We start from the raw sequence: 18,975 nt of genomic DNA on the forward strand, positions 1-18,975 counted from the left end.
TTCCAGAAACCCCGTAATGTTTTCTTGTTGTTTAAAACCAACTAAAAGAATAGTAATTAGTTTATGATCAGATAGTGGCGCAAAATAATGTAACCAGGTGAACCTTACTTAGACGTTTGTAGTGAAGGCTTCCTTGTTTAACAAATTTAGCACTGTCACTTTAAGAGCCACACTAGATCACAACACGCGGGAACATATGCAGCGTGTGAGAATCAGACCAGTAAGGGTGACATGCACGTGAAGGAGGGTAGTCGCTGAACTGTGCCCACTGCTTGTCCCAACTTGATACACCCATGATCGTCGTCGTAACCCTGGCGATATTCAGGTAATTGGTAACTAGTTTACCATGACGCATGTTAGGTGTTAATTTTGGACAGATGATTAATTAGTTGAATGGTATTTGTAGAGCACAATATCGTGGTTTGGAGTTTGAAATCTACCACTAGTGAGTCGTGTGGACAGCTGTACAGCGTAAGTGTTCGCAATGTTACAAGATGTAAATATGTTTTTTCTGACTGTGAAATTATATGAACTGTGTTATCTGTTCTTTAGAGGGGAGATCATTTGTGTTTGTCCACGTGCTTTGTACACACTCAACACACCGGAACATATCGAGTAAGTGTGGCTGCATCTCAAAACATTGGGTTGTAATGATTATTTGTTCTGCACTAAGAAGTATGGTGGCTTGGAACTAATGTATTTTTATTTCTGTTTCCCTATTAAGCAAGCCACTGCTGTTGTCTATTGTGCCGTAATTGTCTTTAATCTGTTAGATGATTTTCTTTGATCTCTTAGATCCCTTTTCGAACTCTTTTAAAATTCAGTTTACATCTCAGACTTTCATCTTAAAGCTGTACAATTTCTCATTGTTCAGTCGGGAATAAAGCCCACATAAAAATTATTTTGTGTCCAGTCTAGTCTTTCCAGAGACTCGGCTACAATAATGAAAAAAAAAATCGGAATCAAATTGCAAACACGATAGTGAAACTAACCATAAATCAATGCTTGACTGCAATGATCTACTAGCATTACTCCAAGTGTACTCTTTTTCGGAATTCAAGAATCGCCATAAGTCTATGACTGATGGTTGTTCGCTAATAAAAGCAGTGCTTTTAATTGATATGTTCTGAATGGTATTCGATCTATAAGGTCAATCAGGAGCATCATTAAAACCTCTCCCCCAGTATTAATGGGGCCTCTTTATATTTTACTTTGAGCGTTTCAAAATGTTCACATAGCTTTGTGCACACGGCTTTGGCTTGATTATTATTGTTGCGACAAATTTTGAACAATTAAGAGGGTGTTGTCGAATTTGAAAACCAAAATTACCCACCTCCCATCATCTAAAAAAAGGTCTCGAAAATATTAACTTTGAATTTGTTAAAGAGAACAGCTACCCCTGCTGATTGCTCTGAAGCATGACAAAAACAACATTGATCACTTCTCACCGCGCTTTGCGAAATTTCATGATTTACACTTGAACGAGTCTCTTGAAGAAAAAAAAATGTATGTCTGCATTTTTTTCATCGACAAAACACGAAAACAGCTTTCCTTTTCGTGTGGTTGCGGATACCTCTCACATTAAGGGATATCATTTTGATGGAACTGAAATGCATATTTGCATCGTTCAAATTTGTTTCACAACGGAAGCGGGCCCAAACAACGTCAGCATTTTTCCATCATGCGATTGGTTGCTCAGTCAAACTCTTACAGCCAAGTTTGACAATAAAATACATCTGTAGCTTTCAACACTCATTAATACATTAAGTTGTTTTCTTTATGCCGACGACGACTGATGGAGGAGGAAAATTTTACTTGGGCTAGCATACTTAAAAATACGTTCAAGGTGCAGGTGCCTAATGAAGGCTCAGGTGACACAAAAAGCAATGTGGGTCATTGGACAACAGCACATCATCCCAGATGCCATAATTTAAAGGGTACATACTTTATATGTAAAAATGTACTTTTTAATGGCTTGTTTGGAGAGCCTGGACGTGCATCATACATAAAACTAAACAACAAAGTTAATCGTTGGCGAGCTGCCTGTTTCTGAAAATGCATCTTAGTGAGCCCTAATACCACACTATTTTGTAACAGTATAGGGGAAAAAATATTTTGATAGCCACTGAAAGTGCATTATAAACCCGGAAAAAGCTGTCTGTACAGACTTTTATTTAGAAATATTTTTTAATACCCACATTTCCGCGGGCACAAGCAAACGAAAAGGCTGGGAATCAGTGAAACCGCCCCCATGATGATAAGAAACAGTCATTATTTCCTGGGAGAATAAGGCTGACAAAATTTGTGAAGAGGAAGTTCTTTTTCTTCTTGTTGGGTGGAGGTGATTCTGTCTGTGTACTTTTCACACACATAAAAACAGGCAGCGTTATAAACAGAACTTGTCAAAGAGTTCATATGTCACAGTTCACCTCGCCCACCATGAAAGCCTTGACCTTCCATTCAAGCCTCCTGTTCAGTTTCTAAAGTGTCACCAGGACACAGTCCTTTACAAGTGTGGAGAACCATGGTGCCGGAGGGAAGTGCGTTCCATCTATTCCCTCTGCCATCAGCACATAATTGTCATTCTTCTTCCCGGGCGATTGATGCCCCGAGTGTCGGTGACGAGGCGACAGAGGAAAGGCAAGCAGGAAAGGATGAAGGGAAGGGATCAGCAAGGGCTAGAGGCCTATAGACTGCAGCGTTTGTCTCTCGTTGTTGTTGAGGTGGCCTGAGAACATGCTGTAGCACGGTTGCTGGGCAAACTGGGTCAGGAAGTCTGTCAAGTAGGCCTAGGTGGAAAAACAGGAAGCGAAAACGTCAAATGTGACCCATCGTAGCAAAATGAGTCAGAACTCATTCAGGTAGATTCCAAGATATGAGGCAGTAATGGTTCAGTAGATCAAGCTTCTTCCCTTTTTATGGATGAAAGTATTATTTTCATGAAATAAACACCATGAAGTGTTCAAAAACTACATGATGAAAAGGGTACTCGGCAACAGTCAGTCCCCAAATACAAGTTTGCAATGGCTCATTAGTGTTGTTAGAGATATCTGCAGACACAATCCCCAACATACGGTATCAACAAAGTCATGTGGCAAATTTTGTACTCATTTCAATCATGGGTGAGCAAAGATTATGCCGAAAATTGTCATGAACTCGAGCATAGTAACAGTTGGTATGCTAGAGTTCATTATCGCAAAATACTGGCCTCAGATTGGTTTATAGATCCTTCTACCCTGATGTCTTGTTTGTACGTCTTGTTTCACGATTGTGTGAAAGAAGACGGGCTATCAAATCTTCGACGTGACCACTGTTCATAATCAAAACATACAAGGACTTGCTCTGATGACTTTATATCAGTTTTTTTTTAATCTGTTTCATGTGTAGTGGGCTGCAAGATCGACATTTGATTGTAAATTCAAGGACGACGTGATGCTTACCTGTTTGCATACCCATGCAAGTTTTAGTTTGCATCGCCGTTTAACAATCTGTTAATTATGTAAGAATACATTTTTTTACGCTGATATCAAAACATTTTTATCGATCTTGCATACAGTGTCCCAGACGAAGCTCAGCTGAGACTACGAAATGGCAGTCGACGATTTCAACAAAATCAAGGCAGTTTGAGGCCAACAGATTGAAAGATGATCACGAACCGCTTCCGGGTGAGAAGAAACACTTTTCATTTGTTTCATGTTTCATGTCGAATAAAATCTCTTTTTTTCTTAATACTGTATACACGTATTTGTAATTGACATGTTTATACTGTCCTACATTTTCATGTTTTTACATCTCTAAAAGTTCATGCATTATTGCAAATGGTTACAACCAACTACCGTTATAACATACAGATTCGTTTTGTCCCCCGAGGTACGTTGCAACCAAGTTCGACTCTATAAAAACAGCACGCTGTAGCAGTCCGACTAACAGCCGTGTTTATGCGGAAGTCAGGTGGGCAGGGGTGACCATCACATGGACATTGAAAATAAGTACCGTATTTTCACGACTATAAGGCGCCATTAAAAGTCTTAAAATTTCTCCAAAATGGACAGGACGCCTTATAACGCGGAGCGTCTTGTGTAAGCGCTGAGTTCCAAAACCTGACTGACAGCCGACACGCTGTTTATATAGAGAAAAGGCAGAAGTGACTGTGGACAGCCATGCGGCAAAGAAGTCGGCCAATCAGTGAAGGGTGGGCGTGTATATATATATATATACATATATGGAGAGAGAGAGAGAGAGAGAGAAAAGGCGGACGTGAGTGAGGACAGGCATGCGGCGAAGAAGTCCGCCAATGAGTGAAGGGTGGGCGTGTAAGTGGACGCTAAAGGGACGCCCCTAGCAGGTACCAACACCTGTATAAAGTGTGGCTATGTGCATTATTGCAAAACAACTTCGGTTTTGGTTTCTAAGAACCCCCGAAAATAAATTCTACAAAGAGACACGCCTACGAAGCTCAGTTCAAACTTCAAGCCATCGGTTATGCTTTTGGCATGCGTGCCCATCTCACAGCAGCGTAGCTTCGGCTTCGCATATACTAAAAAAATTGGAGCAGCGGTGAAAAACCAAGTCAAGCAAATGAACTCTGAGCTTGCCGTCATTCCCGGAGGCTTGACTAGAGAACTCCAACCGCTGGACATCGGCATCAACCGGGCGTTCAAAGTAAAGTTGCGAACGGCATGGGAACAATGGATGATCGATGGCAAACAACTTTACAAAGAGTGAGAGGCAGCGCCGGGCGAGTTACGCCACAATTTGCGAATGGATTGTGGCTGCTTGGACGAACGTGTCTGCTTGCACTGTTGTTCGAGCTTTTGGCAAAGCCGGCATCATTTCTGTGGAGCCACATGGCAATAAGAGTGACTGACAACGAGAGGGAACACGGCGTTTTTGATGGATTACCGGTACTTGCACAATTGTTCAATTCTGATACAGAGGATGAGGACTTTGATGGATTTCTGGGTGATGATTGATCGAAAAACGTGAGTACATTGTACGATGGCTAAATAAAATACAACCGAACTCAGTTTTGCTTCCGTTGCCTTTTTAAAGGAGAAGTATCTGTGCTTGGTGGTTGCGCCTTCTCGGCAGCACGCCTGTACCAGCACAGATTTTGATTGGGAGGAATGTCGGCGCCATTGACTGTCGGTGCTGGACAGACCTGGGGCGCTTGTGTTTTTTGCGCCTGTAATGGGCAGCATTTTTCACAACCCCGCTTTGTTCAGTGGCTATGTCGGCGCTGTTGGACAGTCGGCGTTGGTGCGGCTGGATGGATGGCTGCTGAAGTTGAGGATGTGGAGAGAGGAGCGTTGGCGCAGAGCGCCGATGCGTATTTGGAACCGTGAGTCGCCGCTTGGAATTGAAATGGATTTCCATGGGACAGGAGAAGTGAACCAATCTCTTTTTTCGTCAATGGACGCTACAGCTTCTTGTTGACTTTGAAACTTAGCTTGTAGCCGACGTGTGCACATTTTGAGCATGACGTCTCTGATCCACTGGTTAAAGGACACTTTGATTCTCTCCTCTTTCATCCCAAACTGCTTCAAACAACAAAGCGTGTGATGGAAAAGTGGTTAGAACTGCATGACTGTCCGTGTTTTATGTTATGTGTTGTGTTTATTATTTTACTTTATATTAACTGTTTTGTTAAGCGCTTTGTTACAGCTGCCGCTGTTGTGAAAGCGCTATATAAATCAGCATGTATTGTATTGTATTGTATTGTGTATCCGTATGTCTTGGCATGCTACCGTATTCTTCAAGCTAATGTGTTTTTAGCGTGCGCGCATGCATGCCGTATGTTTAAGCTGGCGTATGTTTTACCACTGTAAAACTGCGCCCAATAATACAGTGCGTTTTGTCTATGTGTCAAATACAGAAATAGCACCCGTTAATGAGACTGCGCCCAACAATACGGTGCGCCGAATGGTCGTGAAAATACAGTACTGTACAGACAAATGACTAGTCACACCTAGGGACACTTTAGATGAACCTAATATACATGTTTTTGTAAAGTGGGACACAAAACAAGCCTGAATGCTCATGAGTGTACCTGCAGGTCAATCTGATCCAAGGGATCATTTAAGGCATCGGGATCATCTTCGTCATCGTCGTAATAGTCATCATCTGGAAGACGGAACAAAATGGTGGACGTTGAAGACACTGTATTTGAAGTCGACATAAAGGAAATACATAACAAGGGAATAGTGTGCATGTACCATATTTGTTGGAGGCAATGAGGTCTGATATTAGTTGCCCTGCCAGCCCTTCTTCGTCATCGTCATCATCCTCGTCACCTTCTTCCTCCTCCTCCTCACACATGCTGTTTGAATCTAAGGCCAAACACAAAATGGTGAGGAAGGCTGGGTTGAACAAACATCGCGAGTCAGGTCAGTTCTTTTAAAAATCGGATGACCGCAAGTCTCGCTGGTCACCTTGGCTCCAGTCGGCTGGGTTGGCTCGGCTGGCGTTAGCCTCCACGACGGTCGACAGTTCGTTGATGATCAGTTTAAAGATTTTTACCAGCAAAGGAATGTTGGTCCAGCGCTCCGGATCTGCCAAGGAGACCGGATAGCAGATTCAAACCATTTCACCAAGCACAAGCCCCCCTTCAAATCCAATATTTGGCATTATGGAGAAGAAAAATTAAAACTTTTTTGGGATCTTACTCTTGGCTGCTTTGGAGCGAGTGCGGATGCCTTCCGCGGGGTTGTAGATCTCTTCCCCCTTCACCATGATGTCTTGGAGACGCTTGTCGTCTGTGTTGAGGCTGTACTGCAGCAGTTTACAAAGAGCCACCGTGCTGCAGAAAGCAGAACATGACCAACATAGCCTTAAGTATTGCTGGCATCGGGCGGAAATCTTGTACTGTACGTTTTAGATGCTAAATTGTACTTTTTTTTCATAGTTTGGCTGGTCCTACGACTTATACTCAGGTGCAACTTGTATATATTAAAATTGGCGCTCTAACTGGCAAAAGCTCCACTCCAGAATTCCACCTTTGGCCACAAGGCGACACAGGATTCTAGGTAAGTTTTCAGCTGTCAACATGAGATGTGTTCGCAAATTCACTCTGATGTCCAAACATCCATCCATTTTCTAATCTGCTTATCCTCACAAGGGACCCAAGGTGTACTGGAGCCTATCTCAGCTGTCTTTGGGCAATAGAGGGGGTACACCCTGAACTGGTTGCCAGCAAATCGCAGGGCACACATCGACGAACAACTATTCGCGCTCACAATCACACACGGGACAATTTAGAATGTTCCATTAATCTGCCATGCATGTTTTTGGAATGTGGGAAGAAACTAGAGTACCCAGAGAAAACCCACGCAGGCACTGGGAGAACATGCAAACTCCACACAGGAAGCCCAGAGCCGGAATCGAACCCTGCACCTCTGCACTGTAAGGCAGTCGAACACCATGCTCCCGGTCTTGGTTTTTGTAGAATGAAATTGCCCCCAAAATGTGACTTATTCTCCATTTTTTCTCTTCTTCAAGATACATTTTTCGATTGGTGCGACTTCCAGCGTACTTCAGAGTGACTTACATTCCAAAAAATATGCTAACTCCAAAATCACTTTTCAGGCAACCCCAAAAGTGGCATGTTCAACAATTAACATTGCATCATCAAAGACAGCAAGCCATTTTTCATCACATTAGCTTGTTCGACAAGTTGGAAAAATAACACCCACCGATGTGAAGTGAACAATTGTATAGATTTGTGGAAAAAAGAAAAAAAAAAGAAATACATTTTATAAAGTGAGGTTTTGGCCCGACGACTGCGTTATTTAACATATGCCGGTATATACAGCTATATATTTTAAATTAAGCTTTTTAATTTAATTTTAGCCATGAGTATGATAAAACCACCAAAGTCGAAAACAACCAGTTCCTTGATGATTGGTTGAACTCTTTGAACACTTAATTTTGTTGAATATTTCAGTAATTATTTTTCCATAACCTGTTGGTTGAGCTCCCAAATTTTGGCCCATTTGACTTTGGGGTTTGCATAGTGTAGTGTAAAAGTAGTCCTGACCTGACTTTACCCTCGTACTGTCCATAGAAGAGGTGCTGCCTGCTCATCCACTCCGTCATGACGAACTCCAGGGCAGGTTTTCCCGTGGGGCCGGGCAGGCTGCAGAGGAAGTCCAATAAGGGCTCCAGCTGGGAGTGAACCAGGTGGGCAAACACCATAATAAGGGACTGAAGTCAGAGCGAGAGGACGACAAAGGAGAAAACATGCATCATTTCATTGGTTCAACTTATTTTACAGATATAATTTCAACTTCCGTGTCATGTTTGTTTGTTTATTGAACATATAAATGGATAACAGAAATTTGGCAGGATGTAAATGGAAGTAAGGACAAATATGTCATGTCCAAATTGTCTTCACAAATATAAATAAGCGCAACCTGTATTTTAATTTGCCACATTAAAGGATTGGGACAATATGGCTTTATCGCGGTTCCATTCTTTTCAAAAAATTTGTGGGGTTAAAATTTTGCATTATGCTTTCACTTACCTGCATGACACTCAGAGTCTCTGCTTGCTGCATCTTGCTCAGGATGGCTCGGAGAATCTGGTCCAGCTGCTCGCCGAGCTGTGTGCCAGCCCGGGAGATGAGCGTAGACACAAGCCTCCCAACGAATATGGCAGTAATCTCTGAGGTCCTGGGGTCCAGCAGCAGGTTGACCACCTGCATGACGTACCAAACGCCGCTGTTGCCCTGGTCGTCACGCCACTGCGCGATCTGCTCCAAGGCAACCGAGACATATGCTCGCAAACACTCGCCGCCGTTCTGCAGGAGGAAAGAAGCCATTTTGCTCACACTGGTCCAATAATTTGCCATCTTGAAACTCCTCATCCTTTACCTGCATGACAGTGTTGTCATCGGTGCGTAAGGTGCACTGTGCCATTACAGGGAATGCCTGGCAGACCAGCATCTCAGAAAGGGGCGGCTTGGTGTTGCGCACGACCGTGGTCAGTGTGTCAATGGCTGTCTGTAACGTACACCACACTATGAGTCAAAGTGTAGCGTTTGAAATAAAACAAAAAGGACTACGGTTATCCAAAAACAAACAAACAAAAATACATTTTATGTATATATGTAGAGAGGAAGAGAGAGAATGAATTGATCATAAGCTTTGCTGGTTCATCCAAGAAATTTAATTGAAGACCTGTTTCTGTATTGGCATCATTGTACATCTTGCTAACTTACAGCACAGAGTCCAGTCGGGATTTTATCAGCAGGGGCTTGCATGATGCTGACCAGCGTGGGGATGAGACGTATCTGCATGGGTCCCTGACAGCCTTCGATCTGGGACAGTTCCTTGAAGATGCCCTGGGCCAGGGAAGCCACCACTGGGTCTGAGGAGAGCAAAAAGACATTTTGTACATGTGCAGCAGTACTTCTGTTTCCAATTAAACGTTCTATCGTTAACCATTGGAAATAAGTGCGAGAGGGAGAGGAGCATTACCGTTGCTGTATTTGAGGAACACGGCGATGGTGAGGGGACAGATCTTATTCTCTGCGCTAGTGGTGAAGGCCGGGTCGAAGGTACACACGATGCACAGTGTCTCCATGACCAGCGCCAGTACCTCTGAGTTGAACTGGGTTGCTAGCTGGACCAGTCCCTCCAGGACGCTGGGCAGGTAGGGCTGCAGGATGTGTGTGTTCTCAGACAGCTTCAGCTGGTCACAATACCTGGAGGATACGTAATACACATGATTAATAAAATGACCCATGATTGATATGATAATGAGAAAACGTAAGTGCCCCAATTGTCGGATGTAGCTCTGATTCTCAGAGTGCAGTTGTGCTTTAGAAGAGGTTATCAAGCTGTGCTTTGACCTCTTACGGCAGGATTTACATTGGCGGCTCAAGTGATCAATTGAACGAATTGTCAACATTGTACTTCCATTTATTGTGTTAGTGTAGTATCTGCATACATGCATTTGCCTTTAGGAGACGGGGCCTGGTAGGGTGGTGAGTGTTGCCAAGTTTGCTTGTGAGTTTCTGGGCATGAGTTATGTCGAACAACGTCATCTGCCTTGAGTGTGCTGACAGTGTTTGTATTATACTGTTCTCTTAGTCTTCAATAAACGCCTGAAAATGTGCCACTTGAGCAATTTAATACATTGGAATTGTGTCACTTACGCCATGCGGAGGAAATCTTGCCTAAAATGCATTTCTGAACAATTTCAGTGCTTGTGCAATGAACGGCATGGCCTGGCACTCACCCCCAGATGGCCCTGACTGAAGATACGCGCACAGATGGTGGCTGGCCTTCGTGGAGACCGCTCACTGTGGCCTGCAGGAACTGCTGGATGAGCTCAGGCGACATTGCGGCTGTGAAGCGACTGGCTGCCCACAGAGCACGACCGAGGAGGAACGGCGACACCGCTGGTTGAGAGAATTGGATGATATGTTCTTCAACACATAAAGTGGTGGTTTAGTTCGGCCGGGCATTCGGTTTCAGACTCACTTGCCAGGTTGAGGTCAGCCAAGACGACACTGGCCAAGAAGCCGTGCATGTCAAACTGGATGCGACCGTTTTTCACGCTCTCAGTGATGATGCTTTTGACCGAGCCGAGTGCCAACATGCAGGCCTCGTGAATCTTCCACCTGGGAGAAACAAACAAGAGAAATTTAAATTTAAAATTCTCCATCAACACAAAACTTCACAATCACTCCTATTAACAATTTAGAGTCTTACGATTAAAAACAGAGCTGGGATTCGAACCCAGAACCCCTGAAATGTGAGACAGACATGCTAACCGCAAAGTCCAAGATGAGACAGAAAAATCCCAATATTAATCCCAGTTAATGAACAAAAACAAGAGGCTGACCAATGCTGATTGCCGCTATTTTTGGCTTGCTCCGCCTCCTGAAGGTGTCTGGTGGCCGCCGCTGCCAATGCTACAGCGCTCTCATTTTGGAACTCGGCAGCAACCGCCTGCAGACGAGAGTTCAAGTTCATCAGCAGGAGAAACACAGGTTCCCTTTGTTTATGAAGAACAGAGTATTGTCCTACCAGCAGCAGGTCCTGAGCGGAGATCCTGACAGTGTAGGAGAGTGTGTCATCGTCCTCATCCTCCACAAACTGGTGAGGGTTGGATGACCACACTTTGATCTGCGTGAAGGCGAAGCAGTCAGTACAGCATGACACATTCACCTCACACGCCATGTCTCACCTGGTCCTCCGTCATTTGCATGTAGAGAATGATGTAATAGATGAGCTCGGGCAGCGCCTTCTTCACTGTGCCCTTAAACTTGTTCTTCTCCATCAGTGTGTGCACAAAATCGAAGATGCTGAATACCAGATTCTCAAAGCCCAACACTTCACCTGCGACAGTCAGCAAAATGGCCAATGAGTAGGTGCTCTGGTAGATAGTTCGCTTCATTGTCACAGGCTCACCATCCGAGTCGACGGGATCATCCACTTCCTCTGTGTAGTTGACTTCCGTTCTGACATAAGTGGGCATGTTGGTTAAGGGATTTCAAGTTTTCATTCAAATATGCAAAGGGCGTATTTAAGCACAGCCTTTCCCACCACTCGACAGCTGTGATTCCCTTCCATGAGAGCGGATGAAGAAATTACACATCCAGTTTGGTGTTTCTTGAAATCGTCTACAAAACCAAAAGGATAATCTCCAGTCTGTTTTGATTTTTCATTGGCATTTTTTTTTTGTTTGTGCCATCACCGCCAAAGGGTTCCAGTAATAGCAAGGAGGAAAAATTACAATGACCAACCATAGCCTTGGAACTTAAAACCTAAGATAAGCAATCCATCCATTTTCTATCGTGTTTGTCCTGAATACATTCTGAACACTCCAAAAAAAGCAAAGATAAAGCTGAGATTCATGCCCTGGGACCTCTGAATTGTGAAGCGGACGTGCTAACCACTAGACTGCCGTGCAACGCAATGAATCGAATGTCACAAAGCTTTTTTTTTTTTTTTACTCCAGCGCTAAATACAAAGTGCCATGATATGACAGCGCTCTGCCAACACCTTCCTGTGGACCTCCATTGCGTGTCTGTTATTTTATTATTATGCAGTGGCTAACTCCTTGCAATAATTATCTAACAGCGATGGATCGTATGTTAAAATGTTAATGAAAACGTCACTTTCGTGAGATTGTGATGATGGAAGCTGGATTTCTTTTTCCATCTCTTATCACTGGTTCTCAGCTGTAGCCCCATGACGACCTGCATTTAGAGGCAACTCAGCATGGGACAATTTACTGTTTAATGTGCTTTTAAAAAGTCATGGGTTCAATAACCCTGATGAGAGTCCATCTCCTCTTCTTTTTGGAGGGGAGGTTCCATCAGGGCACATCCTGCTGCAATAAGGTTGGCTGCTTGCAGACATTCTAAACGAGCGTTTAAAAATGAAGTGAATTAGACACATTTTGGGCAAACGGTTGAAATTAATGCTTTTACATTACTTCCGAGGGAAAAGTCGCTTTGAAGTAAACTAGAGAGTTTTTCGAGAGCGGACCTATCCAGTGAATGGATGGAATTTGTGGTCCTCCACCGAACAAAGCAACCCATTCAGTCACATATCTGTTGATTGTGTAGAGTGGTTCCCAAAAAAGGATATAAAGCCGCACTTTCAGTGAGTGTGTTCCAAACGATGGGCAAAATCTGCTGCATGGAAGACACCATGGGCTTAGGGAAGTTCTGTACCAATGCCGTTATTGCCTGCAAGAAGAAGGTGTCACGCTTATAGTTTCCATTGAAGCAAGGAATAGGGGGTCCTCGGTTCGTAAAGTGTTTGTGGCCGAGTGAGCCGAATTTGTGCGAGTCAACTATCATTAACATATGCCAAGGCAGTAATAAAATTGTAGTCACGATAAATGTCTATCTCTATACATATTAAACGAGAGAGCCCCAGGGTTGGGAATGTTTTTTTCAAGTGTGGCTGCAATATAGACACTTCATAACAAGCACAAAATGCTTATTTTGGCCATTAAACAAAATAGGTATAATTTGCCTAAGTTTTTTAAACCACTGCGTAAACTGGTTCATTACTGTATTTGTAACCACCCTCTATAGTGTTTTTTTTTTTTTAACCTTGAGGACCTCCATCTTCAGGCCGCTGTCGGACGAGGGTCCATCTGGCATCTGCAAGGCCTGCACAAATGCTTCTGTAAACTGCTGCACGACAGGGAAGATCAAGGCTTTGGCTGCACCCTGAAAACACAGAGGAAATACAGTTAAAAATATTTGTGTTATATTAGTGTGGATAATTACAAATTCTGAGTGCGCCCTCACCTTTTCAAGCTCCTCAATAGCGCAAATGAGGTTGGCACAGGTGGTGAAGATCTCCACGGCTCTAGAACGGGTACGAATGCTGTACACCTGCCACAGTAAAAATGCAAAGACAATTCATACATAAACAGAGCCTGTTAAATTTGCCGGGGTAGGAAAGCAATGAGGGTGGTTACCTCAGCCATTGTGAAGATCTTGTACATCTCAGGTAAGATGACGGGAGCCACGAGCGGCATTTGTGTGTCCGTCACTTCCCGAGTAAATTCTGGAGATGCAAAGCAACGCGAATATTGTTTTCACAAATTTAAAAAATAGATAACCAAACAAAATCATAGTATTATTCACCAATCTCTCATTCGACTAATTGCTATACAGCAGGATGGGAAACTTCAAATGATGGAAGGGCCCCATAATTTTTCATTTGTGCTACTGGGCACCTCAAAGCGGAGTGTGGTCGCAGGCCTCATGTGGCCTGCTAGTTGCCCATCCCTGCTATACAGGTAGAATTGAATAATCTTTTATTTCAAAACTTGATTTTAGTAATTAGAATGTAGTTTTTAAAATTGAATATTTAAGATAGCACTATTAGTAACGTTTTGTTAGTTTGGTGGGAGGAATCACATGCGTGTACTGCTTTGTTAGTGAAGTGTTAGCACATAAGGGGTTTGACTATTCATGTCCCACAACTAGAAGATTGCAATGCATTGAAATGTAGGATATTTATGTATTTAGTACCTCACCTGCATTTAAAAAATGTAACTGTGTCAATATATTTCGCTCTATGTATACTCAGATATTTTGAAAAATTACATTATGAGAAATTATAATGCTCAAAGAAGAAAACTATGAGAAATGTGTGCACAAAAAAATGATTTCAACAAAAAAAAAATATTTGATTAAAAACGTGTATTTTAGACATTATTTTATTCAGTTTCGCCCAGTCCAGAACGGCTGTAATGCATACATAAAAAATGAGATACAAATGCCGAAAATTGACTCTTGATATTTTAGGATTTTTTTTTTTAATTACCGGTATCTGATTTGAATTTTACAACTCCAAAAACATTTTTGCAAAATGTAAAATCCAAACACTTTAATTTTATACATTTATTAGCAAAACACATTGTTCAAAATGTTTAAATCATACACGTGACATTGTTAAATCCTTTTAATTATATCATTAATGCTAGAATGGAATAATAGAGTGGACTACCATCCAATTCTATTGGTGATAAATACTGTATATTGATGCCTCACTCATTAACGAAATAACAATAAACTACAGTTGAAAGCACAGCGATTGGTAGATCAGCACGCTCAGCCCAGGACAGGCAGATTCTGGGTTTGAATCCTGGTATTTCAGTGTCAGTATATTTGTGGGTACTCTCACAGCCCAAAAACAAGCATGTGAAGTTATTTTAGAGCCTATCTTCTCTATAGGTATGAATGGTTGTCGCTCTGTGTCAGTGCTGTGATTGACTCTTGTGAGCGTACCTGTAAGGACCCTCATGGCCCCGTGCACGGCACTAACGTCGCCGCTGACCAACATTTCCATCAGCAGAGTGAAGAGCTGCGGCCAAGCCTCGGGCCAGTCCCAGTGTGCGATGGCTGACACGGCGTACGCGACACTGGAGCGCACCTTGCTGATGGATTCGCGCAGCCCGCTGGGCAGCAAGCTCCTGATGGCGGCTTTGGCCTGCAGTGAAGAGGGAAGCAGAGAAAAACTTCAGTGCGGGTTGTTGGATTCTGCTGGAGCAAAATGGAGATGTGTTTGGTACCTGGTCGGTGGTTTCAGGGGCGCGGAACTTCTCCGAGTGGGAACACCAGTGAGTTTCAACATACTGCTTCAGGATGACTGACGCTAACTGAGGACAGGGCGAGAAAGGTTGTACAGTCAGGACCTATGATGCAGCTAAAACACTATCGATTCATATCTGAAACGCACGTCCACCTTCACACAAACACACCTGGCGGATGGCGAGAGCTCCTTGAGGATCGACTGTCAGTTCTGCCAGGTGGACGCCAAACTCTATACACAGTAGAATGAAGGAAAAAAATAAATTTGAAAGACATGCTGAATTACTGCTATTTCTTCGTCTGATTAATAATTCTTCTACTTTTTTTTAAAAAAAACAATTTATATTGTATTCAATATAAATAACTTTATATTGTGCATAAACTAAAATACATATATATTGATATTCTTTAATGGGCATTTTGAATACTGCAAAAAAATTATCTACAATATTTATTAATAAATAATTTTAGATATTTAGCTACAATGGAAAAATAAGATGTCACAATAAATATAAATTAACATTAAATTACATTCTTATTTTGAATCAAGTTGCAACCGTCAAAATGCATCAATAAAAACATTTTAATCATATTTGAGTAAATTGGCTTTTTTATTTATATATGTTGGTGTTTTTAAAGATATTTTTATTTTTTAAATTAAACATTTTCTTATATTGATATACTACAGGAACACTGCATTGTGGCAGTTCGAAATTGTACACAAATAAAAACAAGATAACATTACAGAGTAATATTTTTAGATATTTCTCTTTTGCAATTATTAACGAAAATGCCTGAAAGGTTGTCATATTATGATTGAAAATGTCATGCATTTTTATATTGTTGAATATTAAAACATCTGTAAAAATAAGATGCCCAAAAATATTTACGAAAATTACAGGAACAGGAAGGTGATTGTTTCAGATGATCCGTTCACCTAGTGGCATTTTACAATAAGTGTATTCGCAGTAGCATCTGCTTGTTAAAGACGTAAAAATAAATTAAAAGAAATAAACAAATAATTGCAATCTTCATATTGGATTGAACTGCCAAATTCCAGCTTGATACTTATTGTAACTGCACAGCCTGACAGTACCCTGCTTTTGACACATTGTGAGGGTCCAAGATCAAAACGACTGCTTTCATCTCAAAGTGACATGCGGCTGGGGTGGACAATATTCCTGCTGACAAGTGGGGGCCCGCCTAAAGGGTCCACTTCCATTGCTGTACCAACTAACGCGAAAGTCACAGACAATGGACACGTGCAAAATGCTGTGAGCTGTTGTTACTGTAAGCAGCCATTTCAAGTGACAATTATTTTGTTGAGGCTGCTGTTTTGGCATAGTGGTGACAGAATAGCTTCCATCGCCAGCCATGCTCACACATAAGATGGATACATTAGGCTGTTGTTGCAATCTCTGTAATGATAGGAGGACGATGATGACGAACCATTTGCACCACAGGAAAAAATATGCTCTCAAAATACAATGGTCCCTTGACTTACAAATAACCCAACGTTGCAATTTTGTTCAACAAGCCTTCGCGCGGTTCTCAGCAAACATTTGTGTAACAAGCACTAAATGGTGACAGATTTCTCTGAGTGACAGATATGGTGGGGAGTGGGGGACCAAGTTGATCACAAAAATGGTTTGACGCAAAATTTCTTGCCCTGAGGGATTGAACACCATCATCACCAACATTTCCTGGTCATTGTGCTCCAGCTAAACCCCTCATGAACTTTTCATATTCTATTAGTACCCTCTCTTGGTGGAAAGTTCACACTGCAGCACCCCCCCCCCATGTTAGGGCACATCATGTCAGGCGTCGCCACAGTGATTCCAGTGGAACCTACAAACGCCCCCTTTAACGTACAAATGTAAAATTTCCATTGTAAAATTATCTCTATTTATGTACAATATTGATGTACGAACGGTCTTGGCATGGTCATGTCTCGATTCGATACGATAGATATATCGCCCAAATTCCCCTATAAATCAGGAACGCAGGATATAGCCCCCCCCAAAAAGTATTTTGTAGGCGGTGCTCATAAGAATTTGCATTTCCCTAATGGCTGTTCGTTAACCAAAGCAATATACTGTATGTCCAAAAATTTTACACATATTGCTTCGCTTGATGAACAGTCATGGCTACGACATGAAACCTCAGTTGTACTTTTCCTCAAGCACATTTCAGATATGCATCTTTTATTTGTTGTGAATTTTCCCTCGGCATGAGCCCGAAGAAAGTGAAAAGTGCAAGTGATTGTGCTTTGCATTAGGAGTGACAGAAAATTGAACTACATATTACCTTAACTGAAAATGACAACACTTAATAATAAAATCTCTCTCTCTCTCTCTCTCTTTCTATAACAGAAAAATCAACCATTCCCTCAATGATCAACTAAATCTGAGTTTTCACCATGTCTAGTTTTGATTCAACTTAACTTTCAACTTGATTCAACTGTCAGGCTGTCAAAATCATTACTGCTGGCATTCTGTCGCCAATTAGCCCATGTTACATCTTTTTGTAAAACAATTCACACATTCAAACAAGAGTACACATTCAAACTAGGGCGGTAGGGAAGAACCTCTACCTTGGTCAAACGAGATGTAAGGGTTTACCTGTGCTGCCATCGAAGACTGCTTGAGCATTTGGCACCCGGAAGTATACGTGACGTGATAGAGGTTGATTTAAAGACATTTAGCCCCGGATCCCCACCCAATGGAGACCCTTTCGCGGGGAAACTGTCAGATGAGTGACAGGGAGTGGTTACCATAGTAACCGTGCCATGACAAGGACTACCTCATTAAGCTAGTTATGATCTTGTTTCCCCAATTCACCACAGTTTGTTTTGCCATCAAATGACCTGTTGCTAATTGATACGTAGACAATAGCTTTCGTGTTAGCCAACGGAGACCGGACTAGTTTCGGCTAATGTGTTAGCCGAATAGACAGTCAGCCTGTCCGCATGGCGCGCGGTGAACCTCTCCTCTCCCCCTTCTTCCCGCTCCCAACGCCGTTCACCCAACGACAGCACCCGGGACCAGGCCAGTACTCTCTCTTCCGATCGACCGCTACTCACCTTCCGTCACTTCCAGCACTTTAATCTGCTCCTCGGCGGCGGCGCGCACTTCTTGAACCGGAGACAGGATGGCCGTCAGGGTCTCCATGAGAGCTTCTTTTAGCCCCTGCTGGACCGGGCCGGCCACCGAACCCGACCGAACAGCGCTCATGCCTGCTACGTATGGTGTTGTTTTTATTCTTCTCCTCCCTACGGGTACTACTTATACTACTCTTACGGCCACCACCACCACTGGAACGAGTCAATCCGCCAGCAGCTGCCCAAAGAGAAGCAGCGAAACTCGGCCACAAAACACTCAGCGCGCCAATGCATGGAAAAGCCGGAGGTGGGGACTTTTTTTCTTCTACTCTCATTTTGATGGTTGACAATCAGCTTTTAGTACACAATACTGCCTTCTATCGGCCACGAGTGGTAATGAACTGGAACCACATACGTTACGTACTTAGTTGAACGTTAGAAGCACGTAATGCATATGATAAAAAAATGACGTGTCGGGGACAGTTAAGTTATACACTCGCCTGACTTGTGTGTGGGTAGCGTGGATTCGGTTCCCAAAGTAACGGTGTGGATGCGTGTGTGAATGGTTGTTTGCCTCGACTGTATATGTTCCCTGCGACTGACTGGCGACCAGTTCAGATTGTAGTAGTGATGTCATTTCAATTTAATTGATAGTTCAAAGGCAGCGTGTAGACTGTGCAAGGTTAAAATATCCCATCGATCAGGCTCCACAAATAACCTGCACAGGCACATCAGAAAAGTCCACCCATCAGTACAATTTGAAGAGAAAAGACAAGCAAGGGAACCAGCTATTAATGAAGGTGCT

At 42.7% G+C, this 18,975-nt stretch overlaps 1 protein-coding gene and 1 long non-coding RNA gene across 3 annotated transcripts; one reads left to right on the forward strand and one right to left on the reverse strand.

The window, feature by feature from the left end:
• The first annotated feature begins 193 nt into the window (after positions 1-193).
• Positions 194-10,116, forward strand: LOC147201101 (uncharacterized). 2 transcript variants are annotated; one of them, XR_015101652.1, is made up of 6 exons: positions 194-325; positions 407-471; positions 553-615; positions 3,557-7,025; positions 8,063-8,178; positions 8,564-10,116. It is a non-coding gene; the product is annotated as an uncharacterized LOC147201101 (long non-coding RNA). The 2 variants fall into 2 exon arrangements; XR_015101651.1 differs by having other exon boundaries at positions 194-471.
• ipo9 (importin 9) lies at positions 2,156-18,349 on the reverse strand. The gene is made up of 24 exons (XM_086118232.1): positions 18,153-18,349; positions 15,241-15,302; positions 15,052-15,138; positions 14,768-14,969; positions 13,450-13,538; positions 13,277-13,363; positions 13,076-13,195; positions 12,603-12,703; positions 11,418-11,488; positions 11,194-11,345; positions 11,034-11,132; positions 10,849-10,955; positions 10,485-10,624; positions 10,240-10,402; positions 9,477-9,703; positions 9,218-9,366; positions 8,871-8,999; positions 8,522-8,797; positions 8,036-8,202; positions 6,666-6,799; positions 6,432-6,551; positions 6,216-6,329; positions 6,050-6,123; positions 2,156-2,789 (listed from the first exon to the last, which is right to left on the reverse strand). The coding sequence occupies exons 1-24, from the start codon at positions 18,301-18,303 to the stop codon at positions 2,679-2,681; spliced, it is 3,132 nt and encodes a 1,043-aa protein (XP_085974358.1). The 5' UTR covers positions 18,304-18,349; the 3' UTR covers positions 2,156-2,678.
• Between the last annotated feature and the right edge of the window lie 626 nt (positions 18,350-18,975).

The sequence above is a fragment of the Hippocampus guttulatus genome, chromosome 8 (assembly GCF_054856545.1).
Source record: "Hippocampus guttulatus isolate MCC_2025c chromosome 8, RoL_Hgut_1.0, whole genome shotgun sequence".
NCBI classification, from domain to species: domain Eukaryota; kingdom Metazoa; phylum Chordata; class Actinopteri; order Syngnathiformes; family Syngnathidae; genus Hippocampus; species Hippocampus guttulatus.

What these genes read in the sequence shown, in the direction of transcription:
- ipo9 (XM_086118232.1), bottom strand. Translation starts at nt 18,303, where the DNA reads ATGAGCGCTGTTCGGTCGGGTTCGGTGGCCGGCCCGGTCCAGCAGGGG. An exon ending in GGCCATGAGGGTCCTTACAG is followed by an intron (nt 13,539 to 14,767) that starts GTACGCTCACAA and finishes TTGCATCTCCAG; the next exon opens with AATTTACTCGGGAAGTGACG. An exon ending in TGATCCCGTCGACTCGGATG is followed by an intron (nt 11,346 to 11,417) that starts GTGAGCCTGTGA and finishes TGACTGTCGCAG; the next exon opens with GTGAAGTGTTGGGCTTTGAG.